The 24,097-nt window shown below is 36.7% G+C and overlaps 1 protein-coding gene across 3 annotated transcripts in view; it reads right to left on the reverse strand.

Annotated features, from left to right (window-relative positions):
* Nucleotides 1-24: 24 nt before the first annotated feature.
* Nucleotides 25-24,097, reverse strand: part of LOC134275173 (uncharacterized) — a 31,087-nt gene continuing 7,014 nt past the window's right edge. For 2 of the 3 annotated variants that reach the window (XM_062757426.1, XM_062757425.1), the window contains exons 2-5: nt 19,791-19,914; nt 14,107-14,321; nt 12,981-13,119; nt 26-385 (exon numbers count right to left, since the gene is read on the reverse strand). In XM_062757426.1, coding sequence (XP_062613410.1) covers nt 180-385; nt 12,981-13,119; nt 14,107-14,321; nt 19,791-19,866 — 636 coding nt within the window. In that variant the 5' untranslated portion in view covers nt 19,867-19,914 and the 3' untranslated portion in view covers nt 26-179. Of the gene's footprint in view, nt 386-12,980; nt 13,120-14,106; nt 14,322-19,790; nt 19,915-24,097 lie in introns of all 3 variants that reach the window. The other variant, XM_062757427.1, reaches the window with a different exon arrangement.

The raw sequence follows: 24,097 nt of genomic DNA on the forward strand, positions 1-24,097 counted from the left end.
ATACGTAAATAGCAAAAAAATCTACTTATTATCCACTAAAAGTGTATTTTAGTATATATTATTAGCTTCGATCATTAATATTTTCACCCCAGAAATATGAAATGTAATGTTCAAATTGATAATTTGTTAGAAATATTTTTTCATCAGGTCAAATATCAGTTCTTTAGTAGGCCTCGTAGTTATTTGATATCCCCATTGGTCCAGCTGCGTCCTCCAGCGGTAGCATTAGAATTGTTGTACATCGCCATGCGTTTTAGTTCCTGGGCTCGTCTGTAGCAGCACGCTATAATGATGGCTCCCACGACAAGAAAGAAGAAAATTCCGAAGACAATTCCGACGATCAGTCCGGCCGCCACTGACTCCGTGGTATCCGGTGAATACGGCTCTAGAAAAATGAACAAGACACTGTCACAACCACTGGAAAAATGAACAAGACACTGTCACAACTACAGCTGAAATGATCAAGCATTGAACTTACAAGATAACTATAATAACTGAGTATCTTTTTTAGGTCACCTGAGTAAACTCAGGTGACCTATTGCTATCTGTTTAATTTCGTCCGTCGTCGTGCGTCGTCCGTCGTCCGTCGTGTGTTAACATTTGAACATTTTCAGCTTCTTCTCTGCAACTACTGGACCAATTTCAACCAAATTTGGCACAAAGCATCTATGGGTGAAGGGGAACAAAAATTGTGAATTTCATGATCCCTGCCCCCTGGGGCCTGAGGGGTGGGGCCAAAACCACTAAAATTAATGCAATCTTTAAAAATCTTCTTCTTTACTCCTGGACATCAAGCAGTCAAACTGTTTGCATGATTGTAATTAGCAAGGGTGCCTCTACCAAAATTGTGAAATTCATGGCTCTGGGGTCAGGGATTTTAGTGCTAGGGCGGGGCTAAATAAGTAGGTAGTGAAAATGCATTATTTCTTTGAAAATCTTCTCTGCTCCTGGGTATTAAATAAACCAACTTAGTACATAGTTATGATGAGCAAGAGTGCCTCTACCAAAATTGTGAATTTTATGGCCCCAGGGTCAGGGGTTCTGGTGTTAGGGTGGGGCTCTATTGATAATATAGTGAAAATACAGGAATTCTTTGAAAATCTTCTTCTCTGCTCCTGGGTATTAAATAAACTAACTTAGTACATAATTATGATGAGCAAGAGTGCCTCTACCAAAATTGTGAATTTTATGGCCCCAGGGTCAGGGGTTCTTGTTTTAGGGAGGGGCTCTAATGATTATATAATGAAATGCATGAATTCTTTGAACATCTTATCCTTTGCTCCTGGTTAATATACTAATGATCTAATTACATATTTAAGGTCAGGATTTATTTTATTTTCAGTTTTACAAACCCTCCGCTCAAGGTTTTGAACTTTCAGAAAAAAAACAACATTTTTTTCTTTCCGATGTCAAATTTGAGTCGGGATCAAGATTTCAAATTTACGAACTCACACTTCCGGTTTTAAGAGCAGAAGGATAAAACGTACGCTCAACTAGGACCTGGGGTCCCCCGCAAATAGTTCGTCATTTTGCGTAGTAATAAAACATTCTAGGAACTCTCCAGGCATTAAAGGCACAAAAGTAAATTCATCGATATCAATACGGAGACCTCAGGTCACCTTTTATTATAATTGAATTTTATATGATAGACAATTTTCTTTGTCTTACTCCAAAATAATCATATTTATAACTTTATAAAGATCAACTTTCTAATACATATATTGGCAGAAACGTGAAAGTAATAAAGGGTGACCAGAGGTAACCTCATATTGTAAATCAATAGGGGGACCAAAGATCACCTTACATTGTACATCAGTAGGGGGACCAGAGGCCACTTTATATTTAACATCATTAGGGAGACCAGTGGTCACCTTATATTGTACATCATCAGAGGGATCATAGGTCACCTTACATTTTAAATCAATAGGGGTCCAAAGGTAATCTTTTATTGCACATAGTAGGGGGACCTGGGGATACCTTATATCGTACATCATTTGGGGGACCAGAGGTCACTTTATATTGTGCATCAGTAGGGGGACTACAGGTTACCTAATATTGTACTGTACATCAGTAGAGGGACCAGAGGACACCTTATACTATACATCTGTAGGAGTACCAGAGGACACCTTATGTTGTACATCGGTAGGGGGACCAAGGGTCACCTTATATTGTACATCAGTAGGGGGACCAGAGGACACCTTAAATTGCACATCAGTACGGGGAACAGAGGTCACCCGATATTTTACATTAATACGGGGACTAGTGGTCAACTAATATTGTACTGTACATCAGTAGAGGGACTAGAGGTCAACTCATATTGAACATCAATAAGGGGGACCAGAGGACACCTTATATTGTACATCAGTTTGGGGACCAGGGGTCACCTTATATGGTGCATCAGAAGGGGGACCAGAGGTCACCTTATATTGTGCATCAGTAGGGGGACCAAAGGCTACCTTATATTGTACATCAGTAAGGGGGACCAGAGGTCACCTTATATTGTACATCAGTAAAGGGACCAGAAGCCACTTTATATTGTATATCAGCAGGGAGACCAGGGGTCACCTTATATTTTACATCAAAAGGGGGACCAGAGGTCATAAATATTGTACATCAGTAGGGGGACCAGAGGTCACCTTACATTGTACATTAGAAGGGGACCAGAGGACATCTTATATTGTACATCAGTAGGTGGACCAGAGGCCACTTATTATTGTATATCAGTAGGGGGACCAGAGGTCATCTTTAATTGAACATCAGAAGGGGGACCAGAGGTCATCTTATATTGTACATCAGTAAGGGGATCAGAGGACACTTTATATTGTACATCAGCAGGGGGACCAGGGGTCACCTTATATTGTGAATCAGTAGGACCAGAGGCCACCTTATATTGTGCATCAGTAGGGGGACCAAAGGCCACCTTATATTGTACACCAGTAGGGGGACCAGAGGTCACCTTATATTGTACATAAGAAGGGGGACCAGAGGTCATCTTATATTTAACATTAGTAGGATTACCAGAGCTCACCTTATATTGTACATCAGCAGGGGGACCAAGGGTCACCTTATATTGTACATCAGAAGGGGGACCAGAGGTCACCTTATATTGTGCATCAGAAGGAGGACCAGAGGCTACCTTATATTGTTCAACAGTAAGGGGACCAGAGGTCATCTTATATCTAACATCAGAAGGGATACCAGAGGTCACCTTATATTGTACATTAGAAAGGGACCAGAGGTCACCTTACATTGTACATTTGAAGGGGACCAGAGGACATCTTATATTGTTCATCAGTAGGGGTACCAGTGGCCACTTTTTATTGTATATCAGTGGGGGGACCAGATGTCACCTTAAATTGAACATCAGAAGGGGGACCAGAGGTCACCTTATATTGTACATCAGTAAGGGGATCAGAGGACACTTTATAATGTACATCAGAAGGGGGACCAGGGGTCACCTTATATTGTGAATCAGTAGGACCAGAAGCCACCTTATATTGTACACCAGTAGGGGGACCAGAGGTCACCTTATATTTAACATCAGTAGGATGACCAGAGGTCACCTTATATTGTACATAAGCAGGGGGACCTAGGGTCACCTTATATTGTACATCAGAAGGGGGACCAGAGGTCACCTTATATTGTACATCAGAAGTGGGACCAGAGGCTACCTTATATTGTTCATCAGTAAGGGGGACCAGAGGTCACCTTATATCTAACATCAGAAGGGGGACCAGAGGTCACATTATATTGTACATCATTAAAACTAATGATAACACTATTTTGAACGACAATGAAGAAACCGGAAGACACTTTATATTTTACATTATTAAGAAGACCAGAGGTCATCTTATAATATTATATTGTAAGTCAACAGGGAGACCAGAAGACACCTAATATTTTACATAAATATTGAGACCAAAGGACTCCTTATTTGGTCACCTGAATCAACGCATGTGACTTATTGCTATCAGTTTTTTTTTTTTTTCTGGCGTCGTGCGCTGTGCATTGTGCGTTAATATTCGAACATTTTCAGCTTTTCTCTGTAATCCCTCAACCATTTACAAGTTACAACCAATTTTGGCATAAAGCATCTATGGGTGAAGGGGAGATTTTTAAATTCATGGTTCCTGCCCTCCACCCCCTAAGGCAAGAAAGTTTGGGCGAAATTACTAGAATTGATGAAATCTTTAAAAATCTTCTTCTTTACTCCTGGACATTAAACAGTCAAACTGTTTGCATGATTGTAATCAGCATTGAGTCCTATACCAAAATTGTGAAATTCATTGTCGCAGGGTCAGAGGTCCAGGAGTTAGGACAGGGCTATAAAAATTTATATTAATTTATATTCTCCCTCACTTCGTTCGTCCGAATATATATTAATTATACTCTTTATTGTGTATTGAAAGAATAATCAACTCATATGTATGAAATGCTGCTCGTCAGAACGTTTATTACAAATTTAACACATTTGTATTCATTTCAACACACGTTATTTTTAATCATTAAATAATACTTATATACATACATATATGTGTGTGTGTGCCTAATTTACTGGTTTCCATTCCTTACACGTTCTGTACGAGCGGTAGAGTAACTTTTAAGCACGCACCTGCTATTTATATTACCATGTCACGTGACATAAAAACCACACAGATCCACCACTCTGTTCACACAGGAAATACCCATAACGACAATAATAATAATTATGAAATGCATTTACTCTTTGAAAATATTTCCCTCTGCCCCTGGATATTAAACAAACTAATTACATGCAAAGTTGTGATGAGGAAGGGTATTCTCTCCAAAGTTTTGAAATTCGTGACCCAAAGGTCAGGGGTTCCGGTGTTACGGTGGGGCTATATAAACTGTAAAGTTTATATTCATTAAAGAGGCTGAGGGGTGGCAGCCATTTTTAGACTATTTTGATCTCCTTTAAAAGAAGAGATCCATATAAAGATATACAAAAATGATCAAATTTTAAAAACTAAAATGTATGAATGTTTTCTTTGCTAAATGATAGTTGACAGCTTATGATACCGTATCTAAAAAATAAGTTAAAACTGATGGTGAATTTGTGGTTAATTTGTTGTCCCCCAGCCTCCTTAATTCTTTAAAAAAATCTTCCTCTCTGCTCCTGGATATTAATTAAACTAACTACATATAGTTGTGTTCTTGTCGTGTTCTTAAGTGAACCTCTAGCATCTCGTTAATATGCATTTTATCTCTACCCACTGGTCCGCCCTTGTTTTCTTTTTAGGTGTCTGTTGGTTAAGACGGGTCTAGAATCGTTGATGCTTTATCTCTCTGCATTCATATAATATTTCTTATGTCTGATTTCTTTAAAAATGTACAACAAAGGGGACCACTGGTCTCCTTATTTATGTACAATACAAGGTGACATCTGGTCCCCCTTGTGATGTAAAATATAGAGTGACCTAAGGTCCTCATAATGATCTACAACATAGGGTGACCTCTGACCCCCTATTGATGTATAAGGTGACCTCCGTTTCCCCTTATGATGTACAATATACCGGTAATCTGACGTCTGCTCTTGTACAGTATAAGGTGACCTATGTTCCCCTTTCTGTTGTACAATATAAAGATGACCAAAAGTCTCCATAATGAAATAGCATATAAGTTGACATTTGGTCAACTTACTGATGTACAATATTAGTTTACTTCTGGTCCACCCAGTAACGAACGTCAAAACTGAACTGAAGGCTCTGTCCCCCTACTGATGTACAATAAAAGGTGACCTCTGGTCCCCTACTGATATCTCCTACTGATGTACAATATAAGGTGTCCTTTCGTCCTCCTAATGTTGTACAATATAAGGTTACCCCTGGCCCCCTACAGTTGTACTATATAAGGTGACCCCTGGTCCCCCTACTGTTGTAAAATATAAGGTGACCCCTGGTCTCCTATTGATGTTCCCTACTTATGTACAATATGAAGTGACCTCTGTTCCCCGTACTGATGTGCATAAAAGGTGTCCTATGGTCCCACTACTGATGTACAATGTAAGGTGACCTCTGGTCACCATACTGGTGTACAAAATAAGAAACCCCAGGTCCTCTTACTGATGAATAATATAAGGTGTCCTCTGGTCCCCTACTGATATCCCCAACTTATGAACAATATAAGATGTACCCTGATCACCCTGCTGTTGTACAATATAAGGTGTCCTTTGGTCCCCCTGCTGATGTATAAAATAAGGTGTCCTTTGGTCCCCCTACTGATGTACAATATAAGATGACCCCTGGTCCCCCTGCTGATGTATAATATAAGGTGACCTCTGGTCTCCCTACTGACGTACAATATAAAGTGACCCCTGGTCCCTCTACTGATGTACAATATAAGATGTGCCCAGGTCTTCTTACTGGTGTACAATAAAAGATGTCCCCTGGTTCCACAACTGATGAAAATATAAGGTGTCCTTTGGCCCCCCTACTGATGTACAATATTAGGTGACCCCTGGTCCCCCTACTGATGTATGATATATGGTGTCCTCTAGTTCCTCTACTGATGTACAATATAAGATGACCTCTGGTCACCCTACAGATGTACAATACAGGGTTACCTCTGGTTGATGTATAGTGTAATATTAAGTGTCCTCAGGTCCCCTACTGATGTTCAATATAAGGTGACCACAGGTCCCCTACTGATGTACAATAAAAGGTGACCTCTGGTCCCCCTACTGAATTCCCTTTCTGATGTTAAATTAAAGGTGTCCTCTGGGTTCCTTTCTGATGTCCCCCTACTGATGTACAATATAAGGTGACCCCTAGTCCCCCTACCAATGTACGATTTATGGTGTCCTCTGGTCCCCCTACTGATGTACAAAATAAAGTTACCTCTGGTCCCCTATTGGTATACAATATAAGGTGACCTCTAGTCCCCCTGCTGATGCCCCCTACTGATGTACTATATAAGGTGCCCACTGGTCCCCCTATTGATCTAAAGTGTAATATTAGGTGTCCTCTGGTCCCCCTACTGATGTACAATATAAAGTGTCCTCTGGTCCTCCTACTGATGTACAATATAAGGTGCCCTCTGGTCCCCCTACTGATGTACATTATAAGGTGTCCTCTAGTCCCCCTAATGATATACAATATAAGGTGACCCTTAGTCCCCCTACCAATGTACGATATATGGTGTCCTCTGGTCCCCCTACTGATGTACAATATAAGGTTACCTCTGGTCCCCTAATGATATACAATATAAGGTGACCTCTAGTCCCCCTACTGATGTCCCCTACTGATGTATAATATAAGGTGACCACTGGTTCCCCTTTTGATCTAAAGTGTAATATTAAGTGTCCTCTGGTCCCCCTACTGATGTTCAATATAAGATGACCTCTGGTCCCCTACTGATGTACAATATAAGGTTACCTCTGGTCCCCCTACTGATGTACATAATAAGGTGTCCTCTAGTCCCCCTAATGATATACAATATAAGGTGACCTCTAGTCCCCCTACTGATGTATAATATAAGGTGACCACTGGTTCCCCTTTTGATCTAAAGTGTAATATTAAGTGTCCTCTGGTCCCCCTACTGATGTTCAATATAAGATGACCTCTGGTCCCCTACTGATGTACAATATAAGGTTACCTCTGGTCCCCCTTCTGATTTATATTATAAGGTGTCCTCTAGTCCTCCTACTGATGTACAATATAAGGTTACCTCTGGTCTCCCTATTGATGTACAATACAGGGCTACTTCTGGTCCCCCTATTTAGGTAAAGTGTAATATTAAGTGTCCTCATGTCCCCTACTGATGTTCAATATTAGGTGACCACAGGTCCCCTACTGATGTACTATAAAAGGTGACCTCTGGTCCCCCTACTGAAGTCCCCTACTGATGTTAAATATAAGGTGTCCTCTGGGTCCCCTACTGATGTCCCCCTACCGATGCACAATATAAGGTGACCTCTGGTCCCCCTACTTATGTACTATATAAGGTGACCTCTGGTCCCCCTACTTATGTACAATATAAGCTGACCTCTATTCCTTCTGCTGATGAACAATATAAGATTACCTCTGGTCCTACTACTGATGTACAATATAAATTGTCTTGTGGTCCCCCCTATTGATGTTCAATATAAGGTGACATCTGGTCCCTCTACTGATGTACAGTACAATATTAGGTGACCACTAATCTCCGTACTCATGAAAAATATCGGGTGACCTCTGGTCCTCATACGTACTGTTGTACAATATAAGGTGTCCTCTGGTCACACTACTGATGTACAATAGAAGGTGACCCCTGGTACAACTGCTGATGATCAATATAAAGTGACCTCTCATCCCCTTTCTCGTGTTAAATATAAGGTGTCCTCTGGTCCCACTACAGATGTACAGTACACTATTAGGTGACCACTAGTCCCCGTACAGTATAAGGTGACCTCTGGTCATCCTTCTGATGTTAAATATAAGGTTACCTCTGGTCCCCCTATTGATATACAATATAAGGTGACCTCTAGTCCCCCTACTGATGTCTCCTACTGATGTACAATATAAGGTGCCCTCTGGTACCCCTATTGATCTAAAGTGTAATATTAGGTGTCCTCTGGTCCCCCTACTGATGTACAATGTAAGGTGACCTCTGGTCCCCCTACTGATGTACAATACAGGGTTACCTCTGGTCCCCTATTGATGTAAAATGTAATATTAAGTGTCCTCTGGTCCCCTAGTGATGTTCAATATAAGGTGACCACAGGTCCCCTACTGATGAACAATTTAAGGGGACCTCTCTGGTCCCCCTACTGATGTCTCCTACTGATTTTAAATATAAGGTGTCTTTTGGGTCTCCTACTGATGTCCCCTCCTGATGTACAAAATAAGGTGCCCTCTGACCCCTCTATTGATCTTAAGTATAATATTAGGTTCCTCTGGTCCCCTACTGATGTTCAATATAAGATGACCACAGGTCCCCGTACTGATGTACAATATAAGGTGACCTCTGGTCCCCCTACTGATGTACAATATAAGGTGTCCTCTGGGCCCCCTACTGATGTACAAATAAGATGATTACTGGTCTTCCTACTGATTTAGAGTATAAGATAACTTTTGTTCCCCCTTCTTATATAAAGTGCATTATAAGGTTTCCTCTGGTCCCCCTACTGTTATTCAATTTAAGGTGACCTCAGGTCCCCCTACTTATGTACAATATAAGGTGATCCCTGGTCCCCCTACTGATGTACAATATAAGGTATCCTTTGGTCCCCCTACTGATATAAAATATAAGGTTACCTATGGTCCCCCTACTGATGTACAAAATCAGGTGGCCTCTGGTCCCCCATATGATGTAGAACGGAAGATGACATCTGGTCTCCCTTTTGATGTACAATATATGGTGACCTATGGTCGCCCTAAAGATGTGCGATATAAAGTGACTTCTGGTTTTATTAACCTTTTACCTGTGGTATTCGCATAAAGATTATGGAAACAAGCTGAAGTCTTATATTGTCCATCAATAAGGATTTCATACTTCACAAATTGTAGTATATGAATGAGACAAAGGTAATCTCATGTTGTACATTATTACGATGTTATTAAAAGTTGTAAGTTGTAATAATTTAAAATCATGGCATGTGTAGAATTATTTTTCAAATCCTCTCAAAAATGGAATTGCGACCCTAATTTTTTGACCGAGGAAAAAGTGCACAATTTCTCCGAATTCTCTAAATGTACATGTATGTAATTGGAATTTGGAGGATTAGTAAACTTGCTTGTCTTCAAATACAGTATATGTATCCCAAAGTTCAATAACAATTGGTGCATTTTTTAAATTTTATTTCCTTTTTTTAATGTAGTTTTGACGGGTTTGTGAATTTGATATGTTAATTCCAGGGAAAGGGGAGGAGAACTCCACACAGCCCGAAACTTTGTAATACAAAGTGTACATCTTCTTTGTAAGATAAATAAAAATCAGGGATTTCCGGCAAAGAGTGTTAAACTGATGATGTCACCTATTTAAGCATGACCTCATAAGGAAGACAAAAGAAACATTAAATAATTTATTAACAAATAATTATTCCATTATGATAAAGGATTGGTGAAAAGTCCGAGCAAAATGAAAAGGGGTGGTAGGGGGCAAAATCTTCACACACCCCCCTCCCCCCCCCCCGCTTGTTAGAGATCTGCGAATGCAGAGACTGGACGTACGTCGTTAACTCTGAGTCGCTCAATATCAGTAAGGAGATCAGAGGCTAGACACTGTGTTATATAGATACTATAACCTTACATGGAATAATAAAATCATAGGGGAGACCAGAGGTCACCCAATGTAATCCATAAATGTTAAACTCTAATATATCATATATCTTATATAATATTGAAGTTAGTGTTGCTCAGCAACCTCCCTCCCACTCTTCGTTTTCTAATACCCATCACAGATGGTTATTCCCTTGACAAAAATAAATTTTCTGGGTTTTTTTTTACACTGAAAAGGCTTCACATTATCACGATTTATTCTATTTTCACTTTACATATGCAACGGACTACATTTTGTAGCGGAGTAAACAGACCCGAGAGACGTGAACTGCGCGGGGGACCTAAGGTCCTAGTTCAGCGTACGTTTTATCCTTCTGCGTTTTAAGATGAAACGGCGGGTAAATAAAGCTAGATAGCTTGGTTTAGTGTAAAATTCATCGATACGAGTGCCATTCAAAACGTTTCACCTGTTCAAAGGACAAATAAAATGATGACGACTTTGTTGCACAATGACATGCTGGTGAGATAATTATGTATTCGTTTCAAAAGTATCCTGTCTGTAAATTATTTTCCTCCCCCAGGTTTTAAACTGCCCGTGGTAGCTATTGCATATTGCCAGCGACATTGTTTAGGTCTCTGTTATAGCTTACAGTCTAAGCATCATTCTTCAGAAACGGGTTGCTTATGCATCAGATGTAATGAATAAAACTATGGGAGAAGTTAAGTCCATTTGAGGAAGAAATAAACAATAACCTGAAGAAATTAAAAAAAAAATCAACTATTAAAAGGGAAGAATATACAAATATATACAGGCATGTAGTATCATTTGTATCAGCCAGAAAAATTATTTTACACTTAATTGAAAAAATGTTCCCAATACTCCCTGTCTGTTTTATGATAGGAATTATAATTTTAGGCATCAAGTAAATTTTAGAACAATGTCAAACACATTCACCTAACACATACTAAAAAAATGAAGATAAATTGAAAGACTTTTAAAGAATTGATTTTTTTAAAATATATTTTGACCAACAATACAAAATTTATATAAATGGCCCAAACTGGCAAATGATGAAATAAGCAATTAAATGTTCTACTTTCCTATTTGTCCAGTGGTAAGGAGCCTATTAGAATAGCATAAAAAAAGAATGTACAAATGTTAATAATTGATTTATCAAAAAAAAAAAATTTATTTCCTTCTCCTTCGGGACTTTTTTATTCTCATGTTCATAACTAAACCTAAACATAAAAAAATGCTGGCCTTATAATGAAGAAAGGGGCCTCTTTCAAAATAGATAATTTCAGGGCCGCTGGGTCAGGACTCAGGGGTACCAGGAGGGTGTTTTGGCTAAAAATAAATTAATGCTTTAAAATCTACCCTTTGCTAAGCAATGGTGCCTCCTTCAAAATTTGTGAATTTCATGGCTTTTGGATTAAAACACGAACCAAATACAATCGGTGGAAAGTTGTTACATGATACTCAGGTGACCTATAAGGCCCGTGGGCCTCTTGTCTCCTGTTATACTGCTAAATTTCTTCAAAATATCTGTATATCATTTCAGCTCAAATCACTTAAATCAATCCAAAATTATGAATAAATTAACACAATGTTTTCCTAATTCTAAGAGCCTGTTCATATTATAGTCATTTTACCTATAGGGCCTCTGGCATACCATGCTAGTGCTCTATCCAACTGAGCAATTGAGACCCAATATATTGACTGACTTTCGCGCACCTGTGAACCTGGTAGCATTATTATGACATCACAACATTCAATCAAACGCATTCCCTAGAAAACATGAGATCTAAAACAAGATTCCCTGTTTGCTTGAGTCGGAGTCCTGAGCTATATATATTATGTGTTGTGGTAAGGGTAGAAGTTACACTAAAGTCTTACTCTAGGCCTTTCAACTGCCGCTAGGGGTCGGTGTTATGAACGATAACTCACTGCTGAAACATGTTTAGAGCAAGCTCGAGGTATCTAACTGTTTACACGCAAGGCAGTTTTTAACATTTCCCAAGTGTTTCTTTGCTCTCAGTAGAATCCAGTGGTTTTAAGATATAGCACCAATGTTAAACTTATTTACTGTATAGTTGCGGACACCGGTTTACTGCATATAGTTAAATTTTTTTATTAAAATAAAAAGTGAAATCTACCCTCCTTCTCAGTTCTAACCTATTTAAATTTTTATACTCGGTCGTTCCCCTTCGTGCTTAGTAACACAAATAAGATGATCAATTGTTGCATTTACTTGTAAAAAATATATATATTTACACAGGAAGCGAAAAAGCGCGAACACAAAAAACATGACATTAAATTTTCTTCTTCATAATAATCGTCAAAGAGAGTTAAAACTATTGAATATAGTCTGTTCCCCATTCATTTGACCCTGTTATTTCAGATAGAGTGAAGGCATTCTCTAACTCTTGGTCAAAACTTTTTGTATACAAAACAATGTAAGGAACCCTTTTGTGTATATAACAATACCAATGCTGAAGCAGCCTATATCTCATTCCTATAAACGATAACTCATAAATCGGCACTAAGTTGGTCATTTTTCACACCCGAGTTACCTGTCCTTAAACACAACATCGGAAAAGTCATTTATAAATGATTAAACTTTTTAATGATGTAATTAAAAGTATGCATAAGTTATTATCTTTTTTGGTAGTTTCATGTACCTATAAATCTAACTATACAATGTTTAATTTTTACCATATGTGCAACTTGAAAAATTAGTTGAAAGGCCTAGACTAACTTACTCTGTCTGGGGGTGATGCTGATATCAAACGAGTACTGCATGGCTGTAGGGTCACCCTTCTTCAGATCCACAATCACCTGGGTACCGGTGAAGGTCATGGTCATAGGAGAGCGGGGGTAGTTGTCACAGTTATAAATGTTCTGAAAGAGAACACACATTCATATGCTTAAACTGTACAAGAATGCTTTTTTATATGTCAAAACTTGACCATACAAAATATGAGTATCCATCACTTTTTTTGACTCATACTTTTGACAGATGGCCTACTTTCAACGGCTAGAAAGGCCTTGGTCATATAATTGTAAATTTTAGCAAGAGGCAAATTTAGGGATTTCGCTTTTTCTTAATTTTTAGTGAAAAGCAATTATTTTAGCAATTTTAAAGCTTTTGCAGACAAAATGCAATTAATTTTTAGTGATATTTAAATTACGCGATCTCAGCCACCCTCGCTAATACTATTAAAACTTCGCTTAAAATTCTGCTTTGTACTGTAAGTGAAAGAAAACTGATTGTACTAAATCTTACATTGGTGTTGGTGTAGAGTGAGAGTGTATTAAATCTTACGTTGGCGTTGTATCAAATCTTACATCGATGTTGTATTAAATCTTTTGTTGGTGTTGTATAAATCTTACGTTGGTGTTGTACTAAATCTTATGTTGGTGTTGTATCAAATCTTACGTTGGTGTTGTACTAAATCTAATGTTGGTGTTGTATTAAATCTTACGTTGGTGTTGTACTAAATCTTATGTTGGTGTAGTATTAAATCTTACGTTGGTGTTGTACTAAATATTATGTTGGTGTTGTATTAAATCTTACGTGGGTGTTGTACTAAATCTTATGTTGGTGTTGTACTAAATCTTATGTTGGTGTTCTACTAAATCTTACGTTAGTGTTGTACAAAATATTATGCTGGTGTTGTACGAAATCTTACATTGGTGTATGTACTAAATCTTACGTTGGTTTACTAAATCTTATGTTAGTGTACTAAATCTTACGTTGGTGTTGTACTAAATCTTACGTTGGTGTTGTACTAAATCTTACGTTGATTTTGTACTAAATTTTACGTTAGTGTACTTAATCTTACGTTAGTGTAATAAATCTTACGTTATTAGTGTACTAAATCTTACATTGGTGTTGGCATAGAGCGAGAGGATGACGGAGGGCTCCCGGCAGTTGAAGAACTGGACTCGGGTCTGCAGCTCATACTTGGCCTCGGTCCGCACCGTGATCTTACACTGGATCCCGATCGGCTTCGGACTGACTGTCCCTCCCCCCTTAATGATGACCGTCTCATCCAGACTAATGGTCACTGGATCCACAAAACAACTGTCCTCCAACTGGTCTGAAAACACAGAGCATTCAATGTGTTATAACTGTGTTTTCCAAAATAGTAATATATATGTAAGACTCCAAAGTCCGATGGTGACGCCAAAGTCCGATGGTCTCGCCAAACCCCGATGGTCTGCGCCAAACCCCGATGGCACGCTGTCTTTACGGCCGCCAGAGTCCGATGGTCACGCGAAAGTCCGATGGCTCGTTTCCTATGAGACGCGCGACGCTAAAGTGCGATGGTCTGACACGCCAAAGTCCGATGGTGCGGTGGAACAATCAACGTTCATGACGTCACAATAGTCCGACGTCATGACGTTGTCCTGCATTCAAAATCCATTGATTCAGTATTCGTCTCACATACATTTTTACTGATATTGCTTATTTTCGCCCACCAGAGCTGTTAGGGCTAGTTCTTGTAGACTATTCGACTGATAAGGGTTAGTTCTTGAACACCAACGTGTTTCCCTGAGAGATTTTATGGTTAGTCCTTGCACACTGATTTGGGTTAGTCCTGCACCCATCCAAGATATCTAACTTATAGTTTTAACACATTTTCCGACTGATAAGTGTTAGTTTAGCACCTATATCTAAAAGATTAGGGTTAATCTTTGCATTTAATATTTATTTGTATTTTATTTTAAACAAATCGGGCTTGGCATGGCGCGGTATCGCATTTTTGCGCAGCAGTACTATGACGTCATAAACGTTAATTGTTTTCGGCACCATCGGACTTTGGCGTGTCAAACCATCGGGGTTTGGCGCAGACCATCGGACTTTGGCGTGACCATCGGACTTTGGAGTCCCATCGCACTTTGGAGTCCTACATATATAAAAAAGAACACTTGAGAATTTCAAAAATAAAATGTTCCTAATTGTAAGCTAATATTTCCAGATGAAAGGTTGACACCATATACAATGTACCAGTGTATTAATACATAAACATGTACACCTTATTATCAGCTATAATAGCCTAGTATTCCCAGTCAGCATCAATATGTTGGCCCAATGTAATGCCAACAATATTCATTTTGTTGGCCCAACGTTGCATACCAATGTTGGTTCAATGTTTAAGTGCAAAGTGGGCTAATGTTGGGCCAACGTTTTGGCTTTACGTTGGCCCAACATTAGACGCCGATTGCATGGGTGTTGGCCCAACCTTGGATATATGTTGGGCCTACGTACTAGACTACAAATATTGGACTTATGTTGGCCCAGTATGTCTTTTACATTGGCCCAATGTGTGTTTTACGTTGGCTTAGAGTTTCTCTTACATTGGCCCAGCGTTCCTCTAGCTTACATCGGCACATTGTTTTTCTGATGTTGGCCCGGTGTTATTTTCACATTTGCTCAGCGTCTTTTTACGTTGGCCCAGCGTTTGTTTTACGTTGACCCAGTGTTCTCAACCAATGACTCTTATTTTTAATTTCCAATAAGTGGGAGAAATAACAATAATAAAATAATTTGATACGGTTTACTAATTAAATCATTTACATGAATTAAAAACACAAAATCAAAAAATAAAATTAAAAACTAAATTAAAGTCAAGGATTATAATGATAATTCACCAGATACCAAAAAATTCAAAGTCATTTCTAGGCCATTCATCGGTTGGTCTCCTTCTATTCTGCTGCCGTTTTTTGTTTCCTCTCCTTTCTACCCCATCCCTATCGCAAGAGTATCGTAACCATGCAGTCCTTTTCAGCATCTTCGATATCTTTGTCTTTTGTATCTTTGCAGCATCCATTCTTTCTCACAGTTACTGTCAAAATAAGATACTGTGATTTTATTTGTTATGTGAAAAAAATTGTTTTTTAAATTTCTTAAAACTGCACACTACAGAGATCTATTTTGTAGGGTAATTTTATGTCACTAGAGTGATCTGCCCTTAGAAGTAAGAGAGAAAAATATTGTTTCGGTATTTACAGGTAATTACACAATTTATGCTGGATCAAAATATTCACAACATTATATTACACAAACTTAGATTAACTAATGTACAAATTAAAATACAAATGTGTTTTTGGTTTACTTTACTTGCAATCATTTTGATGACAGATATTTGTGAAACATAATGTCAAAAGTATGAAAAAATTGTAATCTTAGTTCAATAAATTAATGTGACTTTGATGCATTACCCTTGACAGATTCTGATCTTTGACAATTAGACATATTTTTCATGTTTAACTAAATTTGTAAGTTGTCGATCCACACACATACAAACAAACAAACCAAGATAAGTATATCTTCATTATCTTGGGAGTATAAAATAATATTTAAAGATACGTAAAAAAAAAAAATACTCACACAGCAACACATCTTTCAATGAGGAAAAGGAAAATGCTCTCGTCATCCCTCCCTAGCTAGTTCATTTTCTTTGCAACACCGATGTCTATCATGTAAGTCATAATTCTCCGTACATTTCGTATTGTCACCTCTAATCGTTCCCAGTTTTCTTACCTAAAAAGTACCATGTGATTTTAATGCCATATTACCATAGCTCTTCAATAAATACTTCAACTATTTTTATTCGTACTGTAATTATAATGGGTCGGTTTAATGTCATACGATTATTTACAAAATTATTTACAAAATTAAAAATGTATCAGACACAGAAATAAGAATTTATAAATGTATTTGGGAATCACACATACTTAGACTTTTCCGGTTAGTATCGGAGAGACCCGAGATAGCTGCACAATTTTTTAGGACTTTTTTGTCTGAGACCTTATTGAAAGTACAGAATACTGGTCTAAGGGAACTAATATTATAGTATTTATAGCACCATCATTCAAAGGTTGTAGACAAGGAAATAGATTTACATGATAATGATATCACTTATAAAGATTATGTGTACATTATGCACGTGTTTCTATCAACAAGGATCGCCCCCTCCCCACGTTCCCCCATGCATGTGAGAAAATGGAGCTTTGCGCGTTTTAATGAGTTAATTATTATATATACAATGTATATATTTTACTCATTTCTATTTTAAAGGACAAGGGTTTTGATTTATCCCATATGCAAAAATTTAAACCAAAAATCACATATAATATGAAAAGAATATGCATATATGTACAGATTGAATTTGCTACATTGTAGATCAAAATCTGTTCCACTATGTTACTATCATTGATAGAAAATTTCCTTTAAAAATACTCATGCACAAAAAAAAAAAAATCAGAAATACTCACAATGCACATTTTGTTTTAACTGCGTCTATCCTAGCTCAAACAAAATTCAGTCCTTTGTCTTTGTTCTCTACATCTTGCGCGCGAGGAAAGCTGACCTTTATCTAACTCAAAAACTTAATTTATTGCCCTCCTGGGAGTGACATCTTTCAAAGAGCAGAATAACACGTACAGCTGCAATGCTACATTGGCTTTACACTTATTGTGTCTTCTACAATGTTCTCGACCCACATCCAAGAATTTCTTTTAAAATTCTTAAATTGATACGTATGTATGCAGTATTACTTTTTGGCTTTCACAAGGGAAACATTATTTTTTTAAATTTGCAATAATATAAATTCGTGCATATGATATACATGCATATGTATTTTCCCCCCAGTATGATATATAATATGTTAATGATATCCAATGAAACCCATGAAGATTTATTTAAAATCAAAATTACACAATATTGTGATATGTGTGTGCATGATACAGGGAGAGAAAGAGAAGATCGTTGGGTATAGTATTTAACACTTGCTTGATATAAACGTTGGGCCAACGTTGGACCAGCTGTGTTAGCCTTATACCTTGGCATAAAAAATATGGAGATATGTACCTGATTAACTAGTGTCTGTTAAGGAAATGTAATTTTTTTACCATTAGTACCACAACATTTAATCAACAAATTAATAAACACATATTTACATGATTTATACAGTACACATTTGACATAGTGGGCCAAAGTTGGTCCAACTAAAAATATATAGGTAAAGCACTCAAACATAAAGCCAGATAACAAAACTAATGTTATTAACTTATTATAAGATACATTTAATTTATAGTTGTATACTGATTCAGTTACACGTGTGTAGCGTTACATACTCATAAATGATAAACCTTTTAGTAAAATTATCCTCCCAGCTGTTGCAGTATATCTTTGACAAAAATTTGCATTGGGCCAATAATGGTCCAACTACACGAGACCAACCATTTTATGCTGAGTTTGAAACATTCCCCCATTGTCCATTGTGCCAATGCTGTCTTGCCAACGCTGGCCCAATCGTTGTACACCTGCATATGTTCATTATGTTCAGTATTCAATATTGGGCCAATTTAAGTCCAACGATACAAAACCAATGTTTAAGATAGTAATTTTTGTGAAAATTACATACATTGGGCCAATGTTGGCTCAACAATGTAAAACCAATGTATGTTATCACGACAACTTATGTGAGATTAAGATACATTGGGCCAACATTGGCCCAACAACGAATAACTGACATATGCTGATATTGCCACCAAGAGCATAATGTCTAACATTGGCCCAATGTTGGCCCAATCATGTTATACCAACGCCAACCTTGAACCAACAGACCGTTACTCTACCAACGTTGGGCCAATATATGAATGCTGACTGGGTTATTGCATCATCACTCTATTTGTTATTTTTCTAATGATATAAATTTAACAATGAACATGATTAACTTTACTTTGATTCATGGATGATTTTAGCACACAGTAAACAAATTAGTCAGCAGCTTGACTATTAGATGGTTTTTAAAGCAGTCATAATGATGTTGTACAGAGCATCATAAACATTATTAAATCATAATTATTCTGTAGAAACAACCTAAAACATAATATATAATCATTGACCTACATAATCCCCCACACGGTTGTGATGGATGGCCCGCCTTGATTGATGCAGAATTGGTGAATACCACAACTTTGATTATTAACTTGATAATACTAACTGCAGATAATAACTCTTTTTTTCAGAGGTGTTGAAATTCTTTTTTTTTAGCTGTCGGACATTTGGGCTGACTTAAGGTTAAAGATTCTGTCAGTTTTGTCAAATCAGATACACATGCCTTATTTGTACTAAAAGCATAAAAAAATAACTACATCAAAAAGGCCTTTAATCATTTATCATTATTTAAAGTGTTTATCTGACTGTTTTTCTTTTCTAAGGACAGTTAGACATAAACAACACAATCTATACATCTTTGCTTTAACAAGAACAGACAGCCTATTGCTAAGAGACACATTACAATTTGCGTCTTTGCTATATCAAAACTCAATCTACGAACATTACAATATAGACTTATCTGCTGTTTTGGGGATATTCACTGGCCAAATTCAAATCTTCTAAAAAGTTGTGTCATTTCCAATTTTTTCATGGGGTCATTTAGATTGACTTTTTCCATCAAGTCATCAGTCCAGACGACTTTTTACCTTAATTGTCAACAGGAATGACAGTTTTTGACATTTTTACAAAAATTAAATTAAAATTAACGACCAGTACTCACAGTTCCTGGTTCTCTGTGGAAAGGAGAACTCTGGTTGCCATAGCAGCAGAAGGCAGGTCACAATCTGGGCTACCATCTTGTTTTCTGCAGCATTGTTTCTAGGTCAGTAGGTCATTCTTAACACCTGCAAAAATTAAATTAACTGCACATTTATATGTGTTTCAATCATGTCAATACTTGTGATGCTTTTTGTTTAATTAAATATGTGAATTGTTTAACAGCTAACTAATAGTAACTAGCAGTTACTGTAATTGATAAAATAGTTCTAACCCATAGGCCGCATCCCTTACCCCAGGGCACTTTGGAAAGAGAAAAACAGAAATCAGTTAACTTCTGAGAAATTTTTAAATATATAAATAGTCCCATGCTCTCCTAACTCCAGGAGGTGATGATTGGGGGAAAAAACTTAATTGCTTCCATAATAATATATTTACATTCAATGCGGTATTCAATTTGTCAGCACGGCCAGGTGTGTTATAGGACGGAAGACATTCAAAAATATGAATTCAATACTTAAATGACGTCACTAATCATGGCTCTGCTGTTCTTAAGAAGATATTTATTTTAATCATTTTTTTCTGTAAATTCAATGTAAATTCTGATTGCCTAATGTGTCCCTACCCTACCCTCCGGGGCCGTGGTCTGAACAAACTTGATTGAATCAATACTATAATTTATTACATGAGTGGGTGTGCTTGTGAAATAAAATATTATATATTTAGATAATGAAAATGATCCAAAGTTGATCCACAAAACAATACAAAATAGGAGCAGAGCAAACATGGACCTCCAAAACATCGGAGGTGGGATCAGGTTCCATGGAGGAATAAGCATCCCCTGCCGACCAGTCACACCCACCATTTGCTCCTTGTCATGATTGGGAAATAACAGAAGCTCAAGCATCTTTATAGTGTCAATTTCAGAGTTCTTATTAATGTGTAGAATCAGAATGTTTTTTTTAACAAAATAATTTTGCAAATGACCAATGACAAGGTAAATAAATTTTCAAGTTCCATTTTTTATAGAAAATGTTTTAGCAGCTGTCAATATCAAAAAGCCTGGACCTTGAGAACTCTCTCTACACACTAGCTGCTCACTAAAGAATCCTGATTCTGTGGAATTTTCTGCAGTTTTGAGCATGTTATATGTCTATGGAGGCAAACAACAGCCACTGTGATTTCTATTCACTGATACCTGGATACTGTGTTGAGTTTTCCTGGGATCGATATTACCAAGCACCACCCTTTTACAGATTGAAGTTGGAAGGTTCCAGGGTATCCCAGCACACATGCGATTTAAATGAGGCGGAGGATGAAATACATTTTCTCTTTAAATGCGTTATGCACTAAATTCAAAGATGAACGAGAAACTTTCTTAAAATCTATCTAAGACATATGTACCAATTTCCCTAATCTTGATTTTAATGAGAAGCTAATATGGTTTTTTACAAATGAAAATGAGTCAATCTTATGATTACCAAGTCAATTTATATCAAAATATTGTATAGGTATATGCTTTTTGAACAGTACTACATTGTTTTTGTAAATTATAATTGTGCTCTTTTTGCCTATCTACATAAGACATGAGGAGGAATGCAACCTTTTATTCATTTTAGATATTTTACTAGAATTCATGAATTTCCTGAAGCACCATCCCTTGATGTCTTTTTTAGACTGGCAAGTGGCAACCATTAATAGACCTTCATCTTTTAATATATATTGACAGTATTTGCACAATACCATGTTAAAATTAGTTTAATCTTTTTATTATGTTCATTAATCCAAAGTTAATATGGCTTTAAAATTTTTACAAATGAAAATGAGTCAATCTTAAGATTACTGGCAATGTTTCGTTGCGGTGTATTACCACTCCGAATTGAAACCGGACGTTATAAATCTGAGCCACCCCAAGATAGAATTTGCCAGTTTTGTAACAATAACGAAATTGAGAATGAAAAACATTTTTTTATTACACTGCAAATTATATGAAATAAAAAGGATAGACTTCTTTCGTAAAATAGGATTTAAAAATTTATCAGATCTGTCTTTAGATGATACATTCTTTTCAGATATTATATGTAAATTTCCCAGACATTCAGCAAACTTTATATTTGATGCTTTTAAAACTCGCCAGAACTTCACAAAAAGAACATTCTAATATCATTTATCTTCAATATGTGCCTTTGTATATATAAATTGTTAAAATATTAACAGTGACATATAGGTCCTTTGGGCCGGGTGTAAGAAATTCAGTTTATTGTTGTAAAATTTACTGTATTACTGTAACAGTACACATGTCACTTTAATAAATAATTTACTTACTTTACTTACTTATTTACTTTACTAAGTCAATTCGGATCAAAATATTGTATATGATTTTTGAATATTACGTACTTTATTGTATTTACAATATTTGCACACCACCATGGTAAATTGGTTTAATGTTGTATTATGTACATTGTCTCTATTTTATGTGATAATATACTTGTATCTGTATTATGGCCCCCAGTGGGACCATGACTGGAAATAAATTCTATTCTATTCTATTCTTATTTTTATTCTTTTTATGAAAATTAAATAAATTATAATCTCAATATTGACATCTTTAATATATAATAATTTATATTTTTCTCAATGTCCAAAAAAAGATTTCACATCGGTGTAGAGAGGGTCCTTAAAATATAGTGGGAAATGGTTGTGTAACGTTATATAAAAATGATGTTGAAATGTAATACGTAATTTTTATTTTTTAGAGCTCTGTTAATGATTTCAGTAAAATATTTTTATTTCATTATATTCCAAAAGTTCCTTGGAATTTTTAAGTAATCCACATCTAATTTACATGTACCACTTTTGAATTTGAATATTTTATCTAACTTGTGTGTTCTCCATATGCAATTGATATCCAGCAAAAAGCTCATACATCTAACCAGAGACAAATTGGGAAATCATTTCATTGTCCATAAAAACTATATGTTTAATAACACCACTTCCTGTCTAAATTAATATAACATATCAAAAGGGGATTAAAAAATACTCAATAAAAGTAGTCCAGGGTTTCATATTAAATAAGTAACATGAAAAATTATATAAAACATGAAATTTATACCTCTAAATGTTTTAATATTCAGCATGCACAGAAAATGAAAGGGAATTCCTCGATCATGATTTAAAAAAAACGTAAATAGTAAACACAGATTTGAAAGAGAAAATTTTCACCATATTACAGTTCTTTTGTCACATAGGTAAAATACTAGACAGGCGGCACGTCGATTTACCCAAATGTACCCAAATGCGACCCAAATCACTACAACAACCTACAAAATCAGAAAATTATAAAACACGATACGTTACAAAATCCAATCTTCGGGCCTACATTTTTACACTGGGACGGCGAAACTGGAACTTACTATAAGTTCCTCTGTCATCTCAACGCCAAATTAGGTTACCCATCACAACTGAAAATTGGCAGTGACAAAGAAAAGGCCATTAAAAATGCCATCCAACAAGCATTCCACGACCCCGTTCACCTCCTGTGCACAAAACACCTTAAAGACAATGTGAGACGTTATTTGAAAGACAAAGAGGGGTGTGGCGTAAAGAAAAGGGAGTTTATTGTGAAGCTAATATTCGGCTACGACGACTTCTGAACAATGATGATTCGTTTTCCTTTGAATCAAAAATTGCTGATATGGAGAGTCGTATTTCCAAATTTCCAAATTTTTGCAACTATTTCGATAAACGTTTAAAACCACTTCTTTTGGACCATGTCTTCAAACCTCTTCAAAATGGGACAGTGAGCGAGCTTTGGACAAACAATAACTCGGAATCCATGAATAACAGACTCAAAGAATCAATAAACTGGAAGCCACATAAACTCCCGGACCTGATCAGCAAAATTAACGAAATAAGTGCGTTTCAGTTCAACGACCTTCGTCGATCCATCTATGGTAATGGTAACTACATCCTAGAGGACACCTTTAAGAATCATCATTTGTCACCAGATGTATGGGTGAAATTAAGCCAGACCGATAAAACGCGGGTTTGTTAAGGCAGCACATGGATCAGAATTCGGCGAATTAACACTTTTTTATAATTATGTAACACTAATAAATCGGAAAAGTCATGGATAAAACTTTTACTATAATTATGCATTCTATAGATTTCATTGGGACTTATACTACAGGAGGCACTTCACCACGACGTCACCACGTGACGTCTATAATTAGAAAATATGCCTTAATGAAAAAGTGAAAAGTTTAACACTACCCCGGGGATAATTAGTTCCAATTTATATTAATAGTTATG

Source organism: Saccostrea cucullata, unplaced genomic scaffold (assembly GCF_032062105.1).
Source record: "Saccostrea cucullata isolate Sc308-1 unplaced genomic scaffold, CSIRO_AGI_Scuc_v1 ctg7703, whole genome shotgun sequence".
Lineage (NCBI taxonomy): Eukaryota > Metazoa > Mollusca > Bivalvia > Ostreida > Ostreidae > Saccostrea > Saccostrea cuccullata.